The sequence below is a fragment of the Hippoglossus hippoglossus genome, chromosome 8 (genome assembly GCF_009819705.1).
Source record: "Hippoglossus hippoglossus isolate fHipHip1 chromosome 8, fHipHip1.pri, whole genome shotgun sequence".
NCBI classification, from domain to species: domain Eukaryota; kingdom Metazoa; phylum Chordata; class Actinopteri; order Pleuronectiformes; family Pleuronectidae; genus Hippoglossus; species Hippoglossus hippoglossus.
Genome location: NC_047158.1, coordinates 5,498,912 through 5,518,446, shown reverse-complemented (window position 1 = coordinate 5,518,446; position 19,535 = coordinate 5,498,912). Strand labels below are relative to the sequence as shown.

At 40.1% G+C, this 19,535-nt stretch overlaps 1 protein-coding gene across 1 annotated transcript; it reads right to left on the bottom strand.

Annotated features, from left to right (window-relative positions):
• Positions 1–1,949: 1,949 nt before the first annotated feature.
• Positions 1,950–18,643, bottom strand: LOC117766058 (myosin-4-like). Its single transcript, XM_034592767.1, has 38 exons — positions 18,443–18,643; positions 18,222–18,365; positions 17,910–18,066; positions 17,187–17,214; positions 16,986–17,100; positions 16,782–16,874; positions 16,476–16,539; positions 16,260–16,358; positions 16,018–16,121; positions 14,951–15,089; positions 14,711–14,829; positions 14,452–14,601; positions 14,201–14,371; positions 13,142–13,448; positions 12,977–13,050; positions 12,336–12,423; positions 12,135–12,252; positions 11,922–12,045; positions 10,723–10,859; positions 9,939–10,194; positions 8,894–9,136; positions 8,631–8,807; positions 8,386–8,531; positions 7,011–7,101; positions 6,521–6,910; positions 6,310–6,436; positions 6,102–6,220; positions 5,493–5,689; positions 5,230–5,413; positions 4,961–5,126; positions 4,749–4,873; positions 4,355–4,663; positions 4,062–4,265; positions 2,856–2,981; positions 2,580–2,750; positions 2,395–2,499; positions 2,188–2,283; positions 1,950–2,105 (listed from the first exon to the last, which is right to left on the bottom strand). Exons 1-38 carry the CDS (start codon positions 18,641–18,643, stop codon positions 1,950–1,952), a joined length of 5,820 nt encoding a protein of 1,939 aa, XP_034448658.1.
• Positions 18,644–19,535: the final 892 nt, after the last annotated feature.

Below are 19,535 nucleotides of genomic sequence, written 5' to 3'. Positions count from 1 at the left end.
TTCATATGAATACACCGTCCTGTAACATACATGTAATAAATGTAGAAAAAACACAAAATTACCAACAGAATATATTTTCTAACAGAAAAACTGAAATACATAATACAGAAAACACAAATGTACTCATGTACTCACACCATTTTTGGCCAGAAAGAGACGTGATGGTTGAAGCACAGTGGCTGTGGTCAACTTCAAAGCAAAACATATTTTAAAAGCTATACTCATGGAGACTACTCAGAGATATGGTGGTGTATTGACAGCACAACAAGACACATCAAAAAGACTAGTAATGTAAGAGAGCAGAAATGGACCGAGAATCAAGCCCTGTGGCACACCTACAATTAAACAGGCAGGTGAAGAAACAATAATGCATAGAAACACTAACGTTGACATTAGAGAGAAGATTTTAACAATATTACTGGACGTAGACCAAATTGAATAAATAAAGTATTTGTGTTAATTTACTTTATCTCTGCTGGTTTTGAACTGAAATGGTTTTGTTATTCAACAATGATTCTTTAGGATTTTTTACAAGTTAATACATAACAGCGTCCTGTCTGCTCTATGCTTAAGGCAGGGTCAAACATCAAAGCCATAGGAAACACATGATGACCACTTTTAGAATACGAGCGAGAGCGCCTGTAACCTGAGCTCTTATCATATTAGCCGGAGCAATGGGCAGAAGCAAGTGTGAACAGCAGCTTGTCATCTTGAAAATTCATCACAGCATCTCCTCATTTCCAGCAGTGAGGCAGAGTGTGTGTTTATAAGTTTTTTCACAAGCAGATTTTACATTAAATAAATGCTTATAATCAGATGATAGGAAATGGCCTCATATGTGCTGATCATATTCTTTTTACCAATCGGTGCAAATCAAATGTTCGTTTCATGTCGATTTGAGAAACTATATATGCTGTTTTCCACGATTACATTTTTTTCTTAGTTATTACTTGTTTATTTTATAATTTTTTGCCATTACTTCGAGTTGAATTGAGTTTAAATGAAGTTGTATTATTTTGATGTCTTTGATTTTCAATGTTATTGTGACATCACAAACTGTGACATCATTGTTTCCCAAACGGTCCGCTTTACATGTACACATGGATACACTGGAAAATCTGCACTTTGGAGGGCATTTATAGAAATGTCCGTTTAAGTGACATAAAGTGTTATTTGCATGTGGACATCCATTATATTCATTTGTCCTCTCTGTGAAGCCCTTTATAATGGCTGTTATGAAAGGTGCTATATAAATAAAGTTATTATTATTATTATGAACAAATGAATGAGTGAACGTTGTTGTCCCAGCGTGTTAGACAACAACTTGTCAGCTCCTTGAGTTCTCTTCCTCCTCTTTGTTCTGACCTCCTTTCTCGGGGGTTACCTTCAGCACTCGTATGTAATCCTCTCCCGCTGAAAGTCACATGTTCACCGCGGTAACTCTAACCCTGCTTCACAGGGATTTCTACAAATGTCATCAACATACCAGCTGCTGCTGATAACTGCCCCGCTGACAGGGGGTTAAAGGCGGATTTTCACGATGTCCATTTTAACCTGCAGGCGGCTCTTTTACTGTTTTAGTCCTGCTGTGTTTTTTAAGGATTTTATCTCATGTCTTGGTTTTCAGCTGCAGATGTGAATTGAGGCTAATGTAGTTTTTACATTTGAATAATTGGTGAGTGGCTGCAGTGTTAATGAGCAGATTCTCATCTTCAGTTGAGTGTGTTAGACACTTGTTTAATAGCTTAATGCATTCATCTTCATTTTACGTTCTGTGCAACCTTATATATATATACACATACATAGTTTAGTGGGATTTTGGTGTGTTGGTTTTTGTGTTAATTGTTTTTGTCTGTTCTCTCATAAAGTTAGGTTTCAGTTAAATGTTCCTGTAAAAGTTGAGATCTAATAGGAGTTAAGAAAAACCAAAACATTTCTAGAAAAGAAGTCTAAACATTTTTCTTCTCCCCTTTACCAGCCATGTCACGGTGCTTGACACGCAACTTGTTCAGCTGAGATTCGGCAGTGTCAGCTCGCTCCTCGGCCTCCCCCAGGTCGTGTTGCACCTTCCGAAATTTGGCCAAGTGGACGCTGGTTTGTTCCTCCTGTGTCACAGAAAACAGAAATCTTGTTTGAAGGTGCGCGTCATGCCAACACTTCACACAGTATCCATGTGTGTTTACTCACCCCCTCCTCACACTGCCTCTTATAAACTTTCACTTTCAGCTGCAGATTGTTGACCAAATCCTGGAGTCTTGTCACGTTCTTCTTTTCCTCTTCACCCTAAGTAAAACGTTTAAGTCACATCACATTTTGCATTATTGGTTTTCACCTTCAAACTGTCAAATCAGAACTTATGACTCACTCAGTTTCACAATGGGATAAAAAGCTTACCTGATAAGTGAGCTCTTTGATTTTTCTCTCATATTTCCGCAAACCTTTCGTGGCCTCGTTGCTGCGTTTCTGTTCTGCCTCCAGCTCATTTTCCAGCTCACGGACCTTAAAGATAGTTAGAATGAATCACTTTTCATTCCTTTTTTCTATTGAATGATTTTTGTCCTTCATGGATTCATACCGACCCTGTTTTCAAGTTTCTGGAGCTCCTTCTTCCCTCCCTTCAGAGCCAACTGCTCGGCTTCATCCAGCCGCTGCTGCAGGTCTTTCACTGTCACCTCCAGGTTCCTCTTCATCCTCTCCAGATGAGCGCTGGTGTCCTGCTCTTTCTTCAGCTCCTCCGTCATCATAGCAGCCTGCGTGCAAAACAGGAACTCACTGTGAAATTGAATCTACACAACCTCAAGGTCCAGTGGTTACTCATTTAAATGGCGATAAACAGGATCGTGGGGGAGACTCACGTCCGTGATGGCTTTGTTGGCCTTCTCATCTGCATTCCTCGCCTCCTGGACAGTGTCCTCCATCTCTGACTGCAGCTGAGCTAAATCAGACTCCATCTTCTTTTTAGCATTTAGGAGGCTGGTGGTCTGATCAATTCAATATATGACATGTTCATTTTAATTTGAAGTAGTTAAGTACAAAAGGTCTAATATTGATGTAAAGTACAAATTTCATAAACCATATTTTATTATACTGAAAGATCACAATTAGATTTACATGCATATTAGTTTCTCACTAATGCTTTTACAACTGTAAACGTCTTATCCTCGTTTCAAAAATCTAAAGAAGCTCTTCTGTTAATGGTGTTAATGAAACCTGATTTTCTACGAGCCAAATTCACAAGTGCATTCTCAACTGCAATTTTTTTAAATAATCTGCACCCTGGATTGTAAGAGAAAGTCGGGATGACAGGATGAGATCATGTCTATTGTTTTGATGGGCAGGTGTTGACTTGATGACACTGAACAACAGCTGCAGGTAAAAGTAAACGAAAACAAACACTGACTATTTACATGGTCAAAAACAGCCCAAAACAGCCACTGTCTGATATATGATATGTAAGTGATGTGTTTTTTAAACGACTTAGTTCATCCAACAGATCATCTATGTCATTAATAAACACAACAGTGTGTATTCTGCAGTGTATCTAAGTTTCTCCAGAAACTAAGAGGCATTTTCACACCTGTAAGTCTGAACCAAGCTTCATGTGTTTGTTTCATTATTTATATTTGATCTGGTTAGTTTTGGTTTCACATTGTAATTTATGGAGCAGGCTAAAGAATTTTGTATGACATACGTCCTGTTGTCATCACCTGCAGCGCCTTTGCTTAAAATTCATTGGTTCGTAGATGGATGTGCGTCTCATATCGCTGTGTTGTTAATTCAAATATTTTTGCTAAATAAAAAAGTACCTAGAAAATGTTTTCTTTCCTCCATTTTGTTGCCATGGTAATATCACTATAGGATAGTATTTGCTAATAGTAAACTACCAGCAAAATGAACGACGAAGTTCATTTTATTTAATTTTTTTACAGAAATAAGTACTTTCTGACTTATTTTTGACACTTTTTAAAAGTCTGTGATTGATTCTCCAGTAAGCAGGGGCCCTGTTGTCTGCTGTCCTGTCTTGAATAACAATGATTTATATACAGTATGCATCTCCTAACCTGTGAGTTCAGCAGCTGAATCCTCTCACTGGTGTCGATCAGTTCCTGCTCCGCCAGCTTGCGACATCTCTCAGATTGCTCCAGCGCCGCCCGGATCTCCTCGTTCTCTGCCATCACCAGATTGTTGCGTCGCTCTACAATCGCAAGTTGCTCCTTTAGGTCCTCCTGACAGTGGAGGGCTTCGTCCAGGTGGACCTGGGTGTCCTGAAATGACAGACAGGAAGAGTGTGAGGATTCAAAAGTCAAACATCAGCATAGTGTATAGTTTTTTCCCCCCCGGCACATTCACACACCTTCAGCTGAGTCTGCAGGTTCCTCAGTTGTTTGGTGGCCTCGGCCGCCTGTCGGTTGGCGTGACCCAGCTGGATCTCCATCTCATTCAGATCTGCCTCTATCTTCTTCTTCACGCGGATGGCATCGTTCCTGCTGCGCGTCTCGGCGTCCAGCGTGCTCTGCAGAGTGTCCACGGTCCTCTGGTGATTCTTCTTGAGCTGGTCGATTTCTTCCTCCTTCTCCGCCACCTTTCTGGCCACTTCTGACTTGATCTGGTTCAGCTCCAGTTGAAGATGAAGGATTTTTGCCTCTTCGTGCTCTAAGGAAGACTACATGGAGAGACATAAACACTTTAGTCTGCGGTTATTGTTTTGATATTGGAGGTTTATTGTCTCATGTGGACATTGTACAAACCTCAACTTCCTCCAGAGCTGCTTGGGTGTCTCTCTTCTCCTGTTCAGCTTGTTTTGCCACTTTCTCCAGCTCATGGACAGTTTTCGCAGATTGTCCAACTTGCTCTATCATATCTGTTATCTCCTCTAAAAATGTAAAGAACAACATATTAGTTGTGAAAAGAACACAGTCACCAGCTTCTCAAAAACCAAACAAATGATTAGTTTTCTTACGCTGAAGGTTTTTATTCTCTCTTTTAATGGTTTCCAGGTGATCCAGAGCTTCGTCATATGAGTTTTTCAGCTTGAAGAGTTCTGTGCTCAGAACTCTTGACTCTCTCTGGGAAACTTCCAGATCTGACTGACTCTCCTCATATTTCTGTTTCCATTCAGCCAGAACCTAATGAAAGAAGGGAAAAAAACGTGAAATCAGTGAAGCTTAAACACGATGCAAATTAGGACATATTTCTGGGGAGAGAGAAAAGGAAAAAAAAAAGACACACCTTGTCAAAGCTCCTCTGTTTCTTGTCCAAAGTGATGTTGGCTGCGTTTGACCTTTCGATCTCGACCATGAGATCCTCGACCTCGGCCTGGAGGCGCAGCTTCGTTTTGTCCAGTGATGTGCATTTGACATTTGCTACCTCAGTCATCTCCTCAGACTCCTGCAGCCGCTGGGCCAACTTCTTCCTTTCAACCAAAGACAAATTAGGTTGAAGCATAAGAAACCAATTAGCACAGAGTTTAAAATATGTCACACAGCTCCTACTTTGCCTCCTCCAGCTCTTCTGTGCGTTGGATGGCGTCTGTCTCGTATTTGGTTCTCCACTGGGCCACGTCGCTGTTGGCCTTGGACAGGTAGCGCTGCAGCTCAGCTTTCGCCTCCTGTTCTTCCTCGTACTGCTCTCTCAGCAGCTCGCAGTCGTGACGGTAGGAATGCAGACTGTGAGCCAAGGCATTTTTTGCCTGATGAAAGCAAACAAATATAAATATACACAGTGTAAACAGCCTTAGTTAAGATGTTACAAATTTAGGGTTTGTTTACTGTTGACAAGATGCACAACTATGCAATCGATTATGCTGTTTTCCCTATAAAGTTTTTCGAAGAAGTGTTGGATTGCGCAAGACAAGGATGAGACAACTGCTTGTTCGTAAACATGGATGTAACAAATTAAACACAATTTAAAATATTCAAAGAAATCCAATTTTTCCAATTTTTCTGGATGTCACCTTGGCTTCTAAAATCCTGGTGGACATTTGTCACTACTTACTGATATAGACCAAACTATAAGTTCAACACAAAAAACGAATTAAGCCCACCTTAGGATTTAAATCATTGTTATGATTGAAATAACCTGCTTTATTGTTTGTTTCAGACCTTAATTTCTTCGTCCAAAAGTCTCTTTAACTCTTCGATTTGTTGACTCCCCACAGTTTTCACTCTGCTCAGCTGCAACAGAGTTGTCTCTTTCTCTTCCAGCAGATGTGTGAGATCACCTGATCAAGAATCAATAAAAAACAAACTGTTTTTTATCTTAAATCTTCTTCTGTATCTTTTCCTTGTGTTTCTATCATCAGATTTCTACCGTTTTCCGTTTGTAGACGAGCACTGAGCGTGGTGAAGTCACTCAGAGATCTCTGGGCTTCATCTGCTCTGGTCTTGTGTTCATTCATTTGGTCTTCAAAGCTCCTGCACAGTTTCTCCAGGTTAGCCTGAAATATGGAGCACAGGTTTCCAGAAGCTAAATGAAAACATAAACACATGTGCACAGTGCCGCCCTGCAGGAGGTCTTTTACCTTGTTTCTCAGAACGGTCTCCACGTTGCTCGCCATGTCATCGATCTCCATCTTCAGCTCACTTTTCTCCTTCTCCAGTTTCTGCTTGACTCTCTGCAGGTTGTCTATCTGGTCGCTGAGCTCGGCCACGCTGTCCGCCTGCTTCTTGCGCAAAGTTGCAGCGATGGACTCGTGCTGCAGGGTGGACTCCTCCAGGTCACGACGCAGTCTGTGAAACTCGGAGTCGCGCTTCTTGTTCAGCTCGGCCTGGGCGGCGGTGGCTCCTCCGGCCTCCTCCAGCCGCTCAATGATCTCCTCCAGCTCTCTGGACAGTTCCGACCTCTGCTTCTCCACTTTGGCCCGGGTCGAGCGCTCGGACTCAATTTCCTCTTCCAGTTCCTCAGTGCGAGCCTGCAGGGAAATTATATCAACATGTTCAAAAGAGGAGGTTTTTTTTTTCAGATGTTACAGAAACTCTGTTCAAATATGGCAGCACTGTTATAAATCATACCTGAAGCTCTTTAATCTTCTTTTGTAGCTGAGTGCTGAGGGCTTGCTCATCATCAATTTTGCACTGCAAGCTGCAGTTTTCAAAGTCTTTTCTGAAAAGAGTTTAATTTCCTGTATCAGTACAGATAACACTCCTCAGCCGCCTTTAGTTCCGCTTGTCAGGCTTTGTTTTCACACATATGCTGTCAACAGTGATAATGGAGGCAGATTTATCATTAAATTCACAGTAGCATAGGGATTTCAGCCGCAGGAGACAAAAGCAGATTTATTTATTTTACCTGAAAAGAAGTATGAATTATTATGAGTTAGTTCATTTCAATGTCAGCTGCTGAGTGTCCACACTTGTTCTTTACACTTGTAACAACAAGATAACTGACCAGAATTCACACAGTGGATGTGCTCAGTGTGAATGAGGCAGTTTCTTTTTTTTCTCACCTGTAACGCCTCCAGTTAAAGTGGTCAGACAACAATAAGGTGCTCGGCCTTGAAAATTACATTAGCTTTTTTCTATATGTGATCATACAACACATATTCTAGCCTTGTGTTGTTCTCCTGCTCATTTGAAAATGTTATTGTTGACCTTTAAAGCTTTACTACAGTGGCCATGAAGTGCAAATCACAGGAACAAATCACAAACCACCTTTAGTCAGCATTTCCATCCTATTAAAATCTATCATTATTAAAAATGTCAGCAGCATATTGTCGATAGTAGGTTTACCATGAGAAGTTACAGCCATTGTGTTTTAGCTGTTGTGTTGTGCACATCAGGGAAACTTCAGTGTACTTAAAAGCCCCATATTTTACACCTTTCTGGTGATTGGTGGTCAAGGCTATTTTGCTCTCGCAGTCCAAGCTCCTGAACTCTGACTATAACTTAACCTGCTGACACTAGATTCATTACATCTGTCACTGCTGTTCAGTTCTTTCTTAAAACATTCAACATTTAATTTATTGTTGTTTTTATCCTTGAAGCTGTAACTTTGTTAAGAAAGATTGATTTCATCCTACATGTTACACGCTCAAACTTTATGGAAAAGAACACAGTCCTTGAAACTCTTAAAACGCTGAATACTGATGTGTGGGGAATAGATCGACATGCACTATGTTTAAACATAGTGAAGATTGTTAAGCTCTGACTGGACAATTGCTGTTCAGGGGAGGGATTTAGTTAATGGGCACTTGCTAAAAAAAGCTTGTTTTAGTGTTTTTTACACTAAGAAGTCCAATAAATAAGCACAGTGAAAACAGAAAACCTCCTTCATTATCATTATTAATAAGTCAAATTTTCTTCCCTGTGCATTGAGTCTAATTGATTAACATCTGTAACTATATCCACTTTGTGTTTCATGCCCCTGAATTCACAAAAACACAAATACTTTTTCAGCCTCTCTTCCATCTCCTGTCGGTCGTTCTCCAGGTCCATGATGGTTTCCTGGGACAGCTTCAGATCTCCCTCCAGCTTTCTTTTGCATCTCTCCAATTCCGCACGCAGCTTCTTTTCCTGCTCCAGAGAGCCCTCCAGCTGCAAGAGACGCTCACGTCAACCAGGAAACCAAACCAGGGACGTGGTGCAAACTGCGGGTCAGTCACTGAAGGATGACTGTGTCCATTCAACACTCACATCATCGACCTGCTGCTCCAGCTTGATCTTTGTCTTCACCAGAGTGTTTGCTTTGTCCTCCTCAGCCTGGAGGTCGTCCAGCGTCTGCTGATGCACCTCCTGCAGAGCTTTCATCTCTTTTGATGATTTCAAGAGGTTTTCCTCCAGCGTGGTCAACTCCTCCACCAAATTCTTCACCTGCGGAAAGAATTGTTTTGTTTGAGTTAGTGTGTTAACTCACTCGACATCAACACTTTGAGTTAAAAAGACTTGACACGGCGCACCTTGTTTTCGGTGGCGTACTTCTCCTTCTCCACTTTGGCGATGGTGAGTTCCAGGTCGTCTATGTCTCTTTTGAGCTCCAAGCACTCGTCCTCCAGCTTCCTCTTCTTTGAAGTGATTTCGGCGTTGATCTCCTCCTCCTCCTCCATCCTCTCGGAGAACTCCTTCGCTTTGGCCTCCAGGTGGATCTTGCTCTTTATCAAGCCTTCACACCGCTCCTCAGCATCACACAGGTTGTCCCTCTCCTAAAGTGCAGGGACACAATGGCTCATCATTACAGTGCAGGACAGTGTCAATTCTTCAACTATTGACAATAGTTATTCATCTTTGGTTTTTTCCAAGCTTTCTCATCTTGATATTTGATTATTATTTCATTTTATTAGATCCATTGTTATGTATTTTTGCAACTGACATGTACAACATTTTGTTTGTTAAGTCTTTTCTTCATATTTTCTTTTATTTTGTATATATTGTATAAATCTGGGATTTATTTTAAATTGTTTTCCTTTTTATATTTATAAGTTTTTTTGTTTGGATGATTAACCACTTTAATTTCAATGTCAGTATATATTGTCAAATACATAGAGCCAGGGTTTTACAGTCCCACTGATACATTCACTTTACCAATCATGAGGCAGTCTCTGCTGTCATCATGACATTTCAGCCTTGTTTTATATCATCAATATCTACTTATTCTAACTCATAAATTGAAATGTACTGCAGTAAGCCACCAGGGGGCGATGGAGACGCTTTAGCTTCACTTTTAGGGAGCTGTCATGTCGTCCATATTTATATACCGTCTTTGATACAGTAATGCAGAAACACAAATTATTATACAAATAAGTTTAATTCATAAATTTGTTTCCTAATATGTTGTACTGTTAAAATCATCATTTATATTTTGGTTGAATCTGTTAATCTCTAACCTTATTAATGACGTTTAAGCTTCTGAATTCTTAAAAAGAGCTTTTTCCTGCTGATCTCTTAATCTGAGAGTAATAAATCGACACAAACAGGACGTTATGTTCTCCTCAGTAGTTTACATACGGCCTGGATTTGAAAGTAAAGGTCATTTTTCTCCTGGACGAGCATGACCATCTTCTCCTCCAGCTCCTTCCTCCTGGCCTCGGACTTTACGAGCTCCTCTTTGAGTCGTGCACACTCCTCTTTCATGATCTGCATCTCCTTCTCCGCCTCGGCACATCGAAGCAGCGGCTTTATCTTGAAGAAGAGTCTCATCCAAGGCCAGTTCTTCACATTCATGAATGAGCGGATGTTGTACTGGATGATGAAAATGGACTCTCTGTAGAGTTGAAACAGAAGAATAACTTTATGACCTTTCCCAAGTTGATTTCAGCCAATGCAGGATATTTTCACTGTCGACAATGTCACCGTATAATTTCTTACATTCAGAGAGGTGAGATCAGGAAAAGAAAGAAAAGATGTTTCTGTGGCTTAGTTAGATGTGGATAAAAATCTGAAAGGATTTCGAGATGGGTCTCCTTGAGAAACTTTACTGCAGAGAAAGACTTTGGAGTCTAATATCGGCCACATTTTAAAAGATAATGTGACGGGTACATAAAAAATTCAGATCTGGAAAAAAATATATCTGAATTGAGCACTTAGACTTGCAGTGTGAACCTATAGTCCAACATATGAATGAAAAAGAAGAAGCATATTTTCTTCTGCTATCAATCAAGTATACATTTTCCACATTCTCCAAATCCTCTGACATTTCTCCTGTAACCTTCCTAAATGTATTTGCCTACAATTTTTCTTATTACCCAGTTTATTTAATTTCTTTATAGTTAAAAAGAAAATTGTCAAAGACCTTTTCTTCATCATCTCCTTGAGCCGCAGCCTGGTGACGTAACCTCTGGACACGGCCTGGATCCGAGTCATCAGAACAGCCAGACGTTCGTCCCTCATCTCCTCCAGAAGACCCAGAAGGCCGGCTTTGAAAAACACCTGTGAAGATAGATTACATCTCAGTGCATCTGAACTTCCCTGGGGCAGAAAGACAATGGAGACTGTGCTCAGAAGCAAAATTCAGCCATTATTTGGGTTGAAAGTACTTTAGGGAAACTAAAAGGCTTCACTAAAGGTCAAACTGATACAATTCAGTTTATCAGCTGATAGAGGGATTTTAGGCTCATTGTAGTTATATAAGAATTCTTAGGAAAAAAAACATAGACTGTAAATAAGGATGTACGACACAACTCCACTTACTCCTACTGTACAGAAATGAAGCCAAAATACCCCGGATACGAACGCTGCCATCTTGCGCTGATGACATCATATGAAGCCAGAGTCTGTGCAGAAGTAATCGGCAGATTGAGACGACCAATCACGGCTCAGTCTCAGCTGTCAATCATGACATTTAAGTCTGATTTTATAGCATCAAATAACTCATTAAAAATCAAACTTCTCAGAAACATGAACACTTCATCAGTCTGATAAGAACTACCTAAAATGACAGAAATCATCTTTTACTCAGATTTTTTTAGTTTGGGCCACGTCCCATCTGCTAACATGGAGGAGGCGCAGTTTACATACTGCAACCAGTCACCAGGGGGTAGTACAGGTGCTTTGGCTTCACTTTTGAGTAGCTGTCATGTCATCCATTTTTAATTTACAGTCTATAGAGAAAACTGGTGAAGAAGGTAGAAGAAAAATAGTTCACAAAAATACTATTGAGTTTCCTCAAAAGACAAACAAGTTTGTGAAAATTAAGTAGAAATATGTTTGCAAGTGTAACTGATAAGCTGCTGAAGTTTTATAGAGTGAGGGTGTTTTATACATGTATCTTCATCAGGTTAAAACATAAAAACTAAGGATTTCCCCGTGCAGCTGAAAACATTGGATCCATCTTGCAGAATAAACATGAATTGGATGAATATTTACAGATTACTGAGCGAATCTATAACGAATGGTAGCTCAAAGTCACGAAAGAACCAAATTAAAAACATTTGTTAGTCTTTCTAGGAAACTGTAAAATAAAGCATTGCCAAAGATAAAAAAATAAAAAACCTTTGTGTATCCAAATCTGTACTGGGCGTGGTCCACGTCAATGGAAGAGAGCAGTTTCTCTGACGCCTTCTTGCTGTCCATGAACTGACCCTCAGGGATGGCGCTGGCGTTCAGGATCCTGTATCTGTCACACAGTCAGATCGACAAGTTCAGCTTCACGCCTGAGAGCCATCTGCCGTTTGTTCTCTGCAGACACACAGTGAGTTGTGTTACCTCTGCCTGAAATCTCCATAGAGGATCCTGCTGGGGAATCCCTTCCTGCAGATGCGGATACCTTCCAGCACCCCGTTACACCGCAGCTGGTGCAGGACCAAGTGGTGATCCATCGACCCTGCATGAAGAAAGCATTTCCTCTCAGGGTAAATTCACACAGAGAAGTTTTAGTAAGATTTTCTTTTTCTTTTTTTCTTTTACCTGGTATCTTGGTCTCATTTGGGATGATGCATCTTACAAAGTGTGGGTGAGTCGACCTGAGGTTGGCCATCAGTTTGTTCAGATTTTCCTGCAGGAGATTAACAGGTCATGTTATTGTCATGGAACACTTGGACATTTTGGGGACCATGCTTATTCACTTTCTTGCCAAACGTTTTGCTAAAGATTGATCCTAATCTCTTGTCTGTATATTAATAGATGTATCGACGAGGCATTGATACTGCAGCTCCAGTAACTGGGATATTTTAGCTTCATTTTTGTACAGAGGAAGTAGAGACATGTTTTTCTTTTTCTAAGACAGTCCCTGGCCTGAAGGTAGCAATATTTGCCTAAATGCACATCTATAGTTAATTAATTCACAAATCACATTTAAATTGTTTCATTCATATAAAAAACTAAAAAGCGTAATACCCTCAGTTCTAAATAAAAATCCTGACTAGCTTGTTTGCGGCCTTTATGCTAAGTTTATTCCTTAGTAAATGTAGATTTATGCCCAAATAATATATTTATTACAATTTTCTTACATGATTACAATTGTTCCTGGCAAAGTAGGAACAAAACTCAGGACTGACTGTTTATAAAAATAAAAAAAACATGAACACAATATTTTGTTACAATTTTACCCTGAACAGAGCAGACATTGTCTGGAAAGAAGAACCCTTTTTCTTGAAACTTTTCTTAGTTCCATCGGCAGCAACTACAGAGACATAAGAGAAAGGCTTTAACTGATATCGTAAAGTTTAAATATCACTGTAAAACCTGATGTCTGTCATTAAATATGAACTGACCGTCAGCAGATGAATATGTGGCAAAAAGCTGTGAGAGCAGTTTGAGGGAAGCCTTTTGGTAAAGCTGCACCACGGTGTCATTGAGTGGGTCTTTGTTTTTCTCCAGCCAGCCGCTCATGTTGTAGTCTACAGTGCCGGCGTAGTGCATCAGTGAGAAATGGGCCTCTGCCTTTCCTTTGGAGGGCCTGGGCTTCTGCAGGATGCTGTTCTTCCCCAGGTGTTGGTCGTACAGCTTGTTCTTGAAGGAGCTGTCTGTCGCCTTTGGAAACATGCACTCCTCTTCAAGAATAGAGAAAATCCCCATCGGCTGCAGGACAGAGAGCTGTTTAGCATTGGGACATATGCACCTACTTAAAGGTTCAGTGTTTAGAATTTAGTGACATCTAGTGGTGAAGTTGCATGTTGCAGCTGAATACCCCTCACCTCCCCCTCCCCTTCCAAACATGAAAGAGAACCTGTGGTAGCCTTCAGTTGTCATAAAAACTCAAAAGATGTTTAGTTTGTCCAGTTTGGACGACTGTAAAAAACATGGCGGCCTCCGTAGAGAGGACCCGCTCCAGATGTAAATATACAGAATATATATATATAAAGGGCCCATTCTGGGATAAAGAAAACGACAAGTAGTACTATTTAAATGAAACACACTAGTGAAAACATCACTAGGATTATTTTATATTGTGATGTATTCTTATACACTGGACCTTTAATATAAATGTACCTCCGACAAGAAGGCGTTTGTTGGTTGGTTTGATTGTAAGAAAGACTAATTACCAGAAAACTTGGTAGAAGAATGGGGTATGGGTCAGAATCAGGAAGCAGAGTGGGATTTTTTTTTTCTTATTCTTGACCATTGAGAGATAGTTTGTTTTTCAAAAAATGTCCTTAATTTTTCAGAGAATAATTCATGGATAAAAAACTAATCTGACAAATAACAGACTGATATCTTTTAAATGTGTGTGACATTCTGTGCAGCTTGACTGACTTTCAGGGACCTTTTGGACCTTGCCGGACGCTCTACTGAGTGACAGTCTAGTTGTATTCATATTGAGGGGAATGCACCTTCTCAATGAGCTCAATACAGGCTGCCAGGTCCATGGCAAAGTCAATGAACTCCCACGCGATCCCTTCCTTTTTGTATTCCTCTTGTTCCAGCACAAACATGTGGTGGTTGAAAAACTGTTGCAGCTTCTCGTTGGTGAAGTTGATGCACAGCTGCTCCAGACTGTTCATCTGAATTAAACAACAGGACATCACTGAATAAATGAACAGATGATTTCAGAAAGATCAATGGAGGTGTGAATCCAGTGTACCTCGAATATCTCGAACCCTGCGATGTCCAGGACGCCAATGAAATGCTGTCTTGGTAGTTTGGTGTCCAGCTGCTGGTTGATCCTTGTGACCATCCACAGAAAGAGTTTCTCATACACGGCCTTAGACAGAGCTCCCATGGCATTGTTCACCTGTAATCCAAAATATTCTCTCTGATAATCTCTGAATTGATTTTTTTCAAATCAGACATGAGACAATGAGAACAGTTTACACGTTTTCAAACAAATAAAAAGAAAATACCTGCTGCGGAGTCTGCCCCTTGGTCACATACTCATTCCCGACCTTGACTCGAGGGTAACACAGCGCTTTCAGCAAATCAGCAGAGTTCAGACCCATGAGGTAGGCAACCTTATCTGCCACTATGGGACACATATCATATAGGGAGAGGTCACTGCAGGGCTTTAGAATAAAAACAATGATATAGAGAATGCAGCTATGTTAAATGTCTTAAAGGTTGCTGTAAGAGCTCAGTGCTGTCACCCTCAGTGCCATCGGGCTCAGCCTGCTCCTCTCGCTGCTTCTGCTTGAACTTCATGTTCCCGTTGTGCATCACGGCGCCGGTCAGTTTATAGATTCCTAACTTTTCCTCCATGTTAAAGCCCAAGATGTCAATGGCTCTCTGTGGAACAGACGCAGAGGTTGAACTATTGTCATTAGTACCGTGAGGCTAGAGGTTAGTGCTCACAATGCAAGTTAATGCTTTTTCACAGCTGAAAGTCTGAACCAAGCTTCATGTCTTTGTTACATTGTTTATATTTGATCTGGTTAGTTTTACATTATAATCTAGGGAGCAGACTAAAGTGACATGTTTGACATACATACGTCCTGTTGTCATCACCAATGTGCTGCCACTGTAATATCATTATGATGCTGCTACCATCGAAATGAAAACCCTAGTGGTTTAAACATTAAATCATCGGAGGTGAAGACTGAAAGCAATCCTCCAAGCTGCTTCCACATCTTCTTCTTCTTCATCTTCTATTGTTTAATGATGTCTCAACTTCCTGTAATTGGTCCGAAAGTCTGAATTATCCAAAAAAAGGAGGTGTTTTTACACGGTAAACTAACCAAACCAGTTTAATCTGGGCTGAGACCACCTCTTTTGATGGCCTGTGGAACCTTTCTGGATCAGACAAAACCGTAAAGTGCGAGGGTCCAGAGCAAACAAGGTAGGAGTGAAAGAGTCTTGAATCTTAAATCATTTTGTGCATTTCCTTCGTCTTCGTCCTTTCTTATGTTATAGCCTAACATTTAAATTAATTTTGTTCGTTTAAATATTTTTCCCAGATTGTTGTTTTTTGTGATTGTTTGAAGACCAAGAAGAATTTCAGTTTGAAAAATTCAATATGTCAAATGATTCCAAACAAATCATCAAACAAAATCTGCTTTTCAACTTTTCGTTCTGTTTAATTCTTCATACATTTTCATTAGATGATATAAATCACATCAGAATAATATTAATTTCCTGCTTTCAACCTAATATATAATACTTAATTCCCAGTCTTGATTCAACATATCTGTCCACAGTGTGATTCACATTGACTCACATCAGTGGCCATCAGCTCCTCAGGGTCATTGATGCTCTGCACAGTGATTTCACCCTGGCTGATGAATGGAAAGTCGTATGGATCGGTGGTTATCAGCAGCATGTCTGAAATCACACACAGACAGCATCACTATTTCTGTTCAAAGTCAGCAGCTGCAGTAACTGTATTAGTGCTGGATCAATTCCAGTTTTATCCTTCTAATAATCATCAACAAATTCTCAACAAGTTCTGAGTATATTCACCAATTAATTCAGGCTTCTTGTTTGACATGATCTGATAGAAGATGTGATAACTTCTCTCTGCCAGAAGCTGAAACGTCACCCTGGATTTTTCCAAAAGGTCTAAAGACAAATACAAACATCAAGTGATAAAATATTTTGCAGAATGTAGAATAGCAGCACTGCTGTATGCAGTGTCTGGAATGTGTGTGTAAATGACACTAAAAGAGGCAAACTTACAAGTTTCAATGTCGGCTGATGCCAGTTTCCCCTTTGTTCCAAAGTGGATGCGAATGAACTTTCCCTGGAAAAATTGAATTATTATTAAAGTCTGACATATGAATTATGGTTAGTCTTATGGCTACAATTAAAACATATGGAAGCCATGAACAGCCAAGAACATTGTTATCTCAAAGTCCAAAATCTGTATAGAAAGCTTGTTTTTTCCTGATGACAAATGAAAACAGGATTAAAAAATGAATAGTAAGAATAATAATGAGCGAAATGGCCACTTTGTGCTTCCGTACGAAACAAATTTATACTCACAAATCGTGAGGAGTTGTCATTTCTCACAGTCTTGGCATTCCCGAAAGCTTCCAGCAGAGGGTTCGCCTGGATGATTTGATCCTCCAGAGTCCCCTGAGAAAGAAATTCAAGAACAACTTTTAAAAAGTTAATTTGCAAAATAATACACTACTTCCCTTTGTTTCTGATTGTCTGTTATAAATTAGAAGATTCAAAATACAGAACCTTCATTTTGCCGGCAACTTGCTCCTTCTTGCTTGATTCTCCAAATGATGCAATTGTTGCAAAATACTGGATGACGCGTTTTGTGTTGACCGTCTTCCCGGCACCAGATTCTCCACTGAACAGAGAACAGGACTCAAAATGAATGATGGAAATCCAAGTCATGAAATATACATGTGAGAAAGCACATCAAGTCGAACTCACGTGATCAGGATGGACTGGTTCTCTCGATCTGAGGAGAGGAAAGACATTTGGTTGACATTGATTCAACCGTATTTAAGGATGTAACATTTCAATTAAACTTTTAATTATTTTACTGTTTTAGGCTGATGTCAAAAAATAAAGACAATACGTTCTTCATTTATTTTACTCCATAAAAAAAATCCAAATCAAATAATAACCAAAATATATTACAAAATATAAAATATATAAATATGTAATAGAATATTGCATATATATGATAGAATGTATTATATTTGTATATATGTTTTGTATATATATATAATGTATTATATAAATTTGTACCCGTCTTTCATTAAGAATCCTGATAGTTGTGCCTCGTTTGCTTCTGATGAAACTGATGAAATTAGTCTAAGTCACTTTTTGTTATTCAACCATTTTAGTTACAAAGAATACATACATAAATGCTCAAGCTCAGAAACAGACATCCCAAAGTTATTATTGTTTTATTTTGGCAGGACATAGTGTGTTCATGTAAGACTGATTTACTGATTCTAAGAAGGTAACTGAGAGCTGTGAGGATTTCAGGGCCTTTTAGTTTTGGATTCAAACAAAGTTCATCAATAGTACAAAATTACTCCTTTCTAACAATTATATCAATAAACCTTCAATAATTAAAATTTGTTCACAAAACAGAACCGGCTGAAGTCAGTCAGATACATTATGTCGTATAATGATGAGACTGACCTTTGAGCATGTACTGGTAAGCGTTGTCAGAGATGGAGAAAATGTGTGGCGGGGCCTCCTGGCGTTTCTTCCCATGGTAGCCGGCCACCACCTCGGGGTTGTAGACTGGGAGCCACTTGTAGGGGTTCACCGTCACACAGAAGAGTCCAGAATAAGTCTGTGAAGAAACAGGATGAGGAAAAAACACTGACAAATTTGCTTTAAAAATTATAGGATGTAAAGATGTGAAGATGTCTTTCATATACGAAAGACGCTTTGGTTTGTTTTTAAATGGTTTGAGAAAAAGAAGTCATGTTGATTGTTTGTTCTTACGTAGATCATCCAGGCAGCGTAGCGCTCCTTGAGGTTAAACAGCACGGCCGGCTCGTGGAGATGAGTCAGCAGGGCCAAGTCCTCGATCTTGTCAAATTTCGGAGGGTTCATGGGCCGAATGTCGTCCAGGTGCACTGTGACCACCTGCGTTGTGGATTCAAAGGTGCAGTGATGAGTAGAAATAGACAAAGATATGTTGTAATTCTTCTAAAATCACTCACCTTTCCATCTTGAATCTCCACAGTGACGTCAGAACCGTCCTGACTTTTGATTTTTCCCTTCACGTACTCCTTTTTCGGGTCAGGCACAAAGACGGCTGTCTTAGCGTCAAACGGCATGTTCTGAGCTGCGATCCTCTCGCGTTCTGGTTTTCTGAGGTACGCTGCCGCCACCCCAAATATTTGCATCTCAGCATCACTCATTTTGTCCGGCTGCGGCGAGGGAATGTAGTGAAAACTTAATAAACAGATAATTGGTCAGGGTACAAAAGAATTGGTCGCACTAAACTTACCTGAGTGGTGCAGACCAAAGAAGAAACCTTTGCGATGCTTGTATCCCACAAGGTTCAACAAGTGTTTCAGAGCCTTTGAATTAGCCTCCCTACTCTACCCACTCTAATTGTTCCGACAGTACACCACAGACATCCCTCACCCTAACGAGACGTTGACAGCTTTTTATAAGCGTCGGTCGGCCCTTTCTCGTCCCTGCTTCTCCTCCTATATTTGGAGATGGCTTCCACGCCACCTTGGAAAAGTCCAGTATGCCCATTTTGTATTTCAAACCTTCTATGTATAGATGTATTGTGTCACTTTTAAACGGTTTCAATTGTGATCCTTCAGACTGCCCATTAAAAAGCAATGAATGCTAAGGACGGCAGCTTAGGGGGGCTTACGGTCCCGACACGGCGGGCCTCATTTTCTGGGATCAGGGAAGATTACGACTGTTAGGCCATCGTTGAAATTCTGGCATTGGCTGTCTGGAGAGCCGAGCTGATAACACACGACTGTTTGGGTTTGTGTTGGGAGCAGCCGGAGGTTGACGGGCAATATTTAGCACATTCCAGATGGAGGTGGGCCTTTGTTAGCCCACTTTTATTCAAGAAATTTCATGTGGCATTCGTGATCAAATACATTATGTTTTTGATTTATATTCAATATCATTGTCCGTTTCATGTCCACGAGACAGACGTTTGATTTTAACATATCTTTCATATGGAGCCTTAGTTGCAGCTTTATGTGTTTGATGCCTTTTGTATTTGCTCGTAAATCTTTCTATGTGATGTTTACTGTTTGTTTTTCAAATGTGACATGCATT

Bases quoted from the DNA above. Each gene is read 5' to 3' on its own strand.
- LOC117766058 (XM_034592767.1), bottom strand. From the start codon at position 18,643: ATGAGTGATGCTGAGATGCAAATATTTGGGGTGGCGGCAGCGTACCTC. The intron at 18,067-18,221 runs GTAAGAACAAAC...GTTTCTTCACAG, and splicing joins ACGCTGCCTGGATGATCTAC to ACTTATTCTGGACTCTTCTG. The intron at 4,664-4,748 runs GTTTGTACAATG...CTCTCCATGTAG, and splicing joins CAGCTCTGGAGGAAGTTGAG to TCTTCCTTAGAGCACGAAGA.